Raw genomic sequence first — 305 nt, forward strand, 5'->3', positions numbered from 1 at the left:
GCAAATGCTGTATTTCCTTCCTTTATAAGACGCAGGCCATCAGCACTGGTAGGAGGAGAAGAAGCAAAATAAACACGACCCTGCTGCTGCTGCTGCTGCTGCTGCTGTTGCTGCTGCTGCTGCTGCTGCTGCTTTCGCTTGGCGCGCGTCGTCGCTATCTCCTGCCGTAGCTCCTGAAATGCAGCAGCAGCAGCAACAGCAGCAGCAGCAGCAGCAAGAGGATCAGCAGCAGCACCAACAGCAGCAGCAACAGCAGCAACAGCAGCAGCAACAGCAGCAGCAACAGCAGCAGCAACAGCAGCAGC

General features: G+C 56.7%; 1 protein-coding gene across 1 annotated transcript in view; it reads right to left on the reverse strand.

Moving 5' to 3' along the window:
• Window positions 1-305, reverse strand: part of EMH_0070320 (uncharacterized protein) — a gene marked incomplete at both ends in the record, with an annotated part of 3,952 nt that overhangs the window by 2,056 nt on the left and 1,591 nt on the right. Inside the window, one exon of the mRNA XM_013498962.1 lies at window positions 1-173. Coding sequence (XP_013354416.1) covers window positions 1-173 — 173 coding nt within the window. The remainder of the gene's footprint in view (window positions 174-305) is intronic.

This window comes from Eimeria mitis, genomic scaffold (assembly GCF_000499745.2).
Source record: "Eimeria mitis Houghton genomic scaffold, Emh_scaff3868, whole genome shotgun sequence".
Classification (NCBI taxonomy): Eukaryota; Apicomplexa; class Conoidasida; order Eucoccidiorida; family Eimeriidae; genus Eimeria; species Eimeria mitis.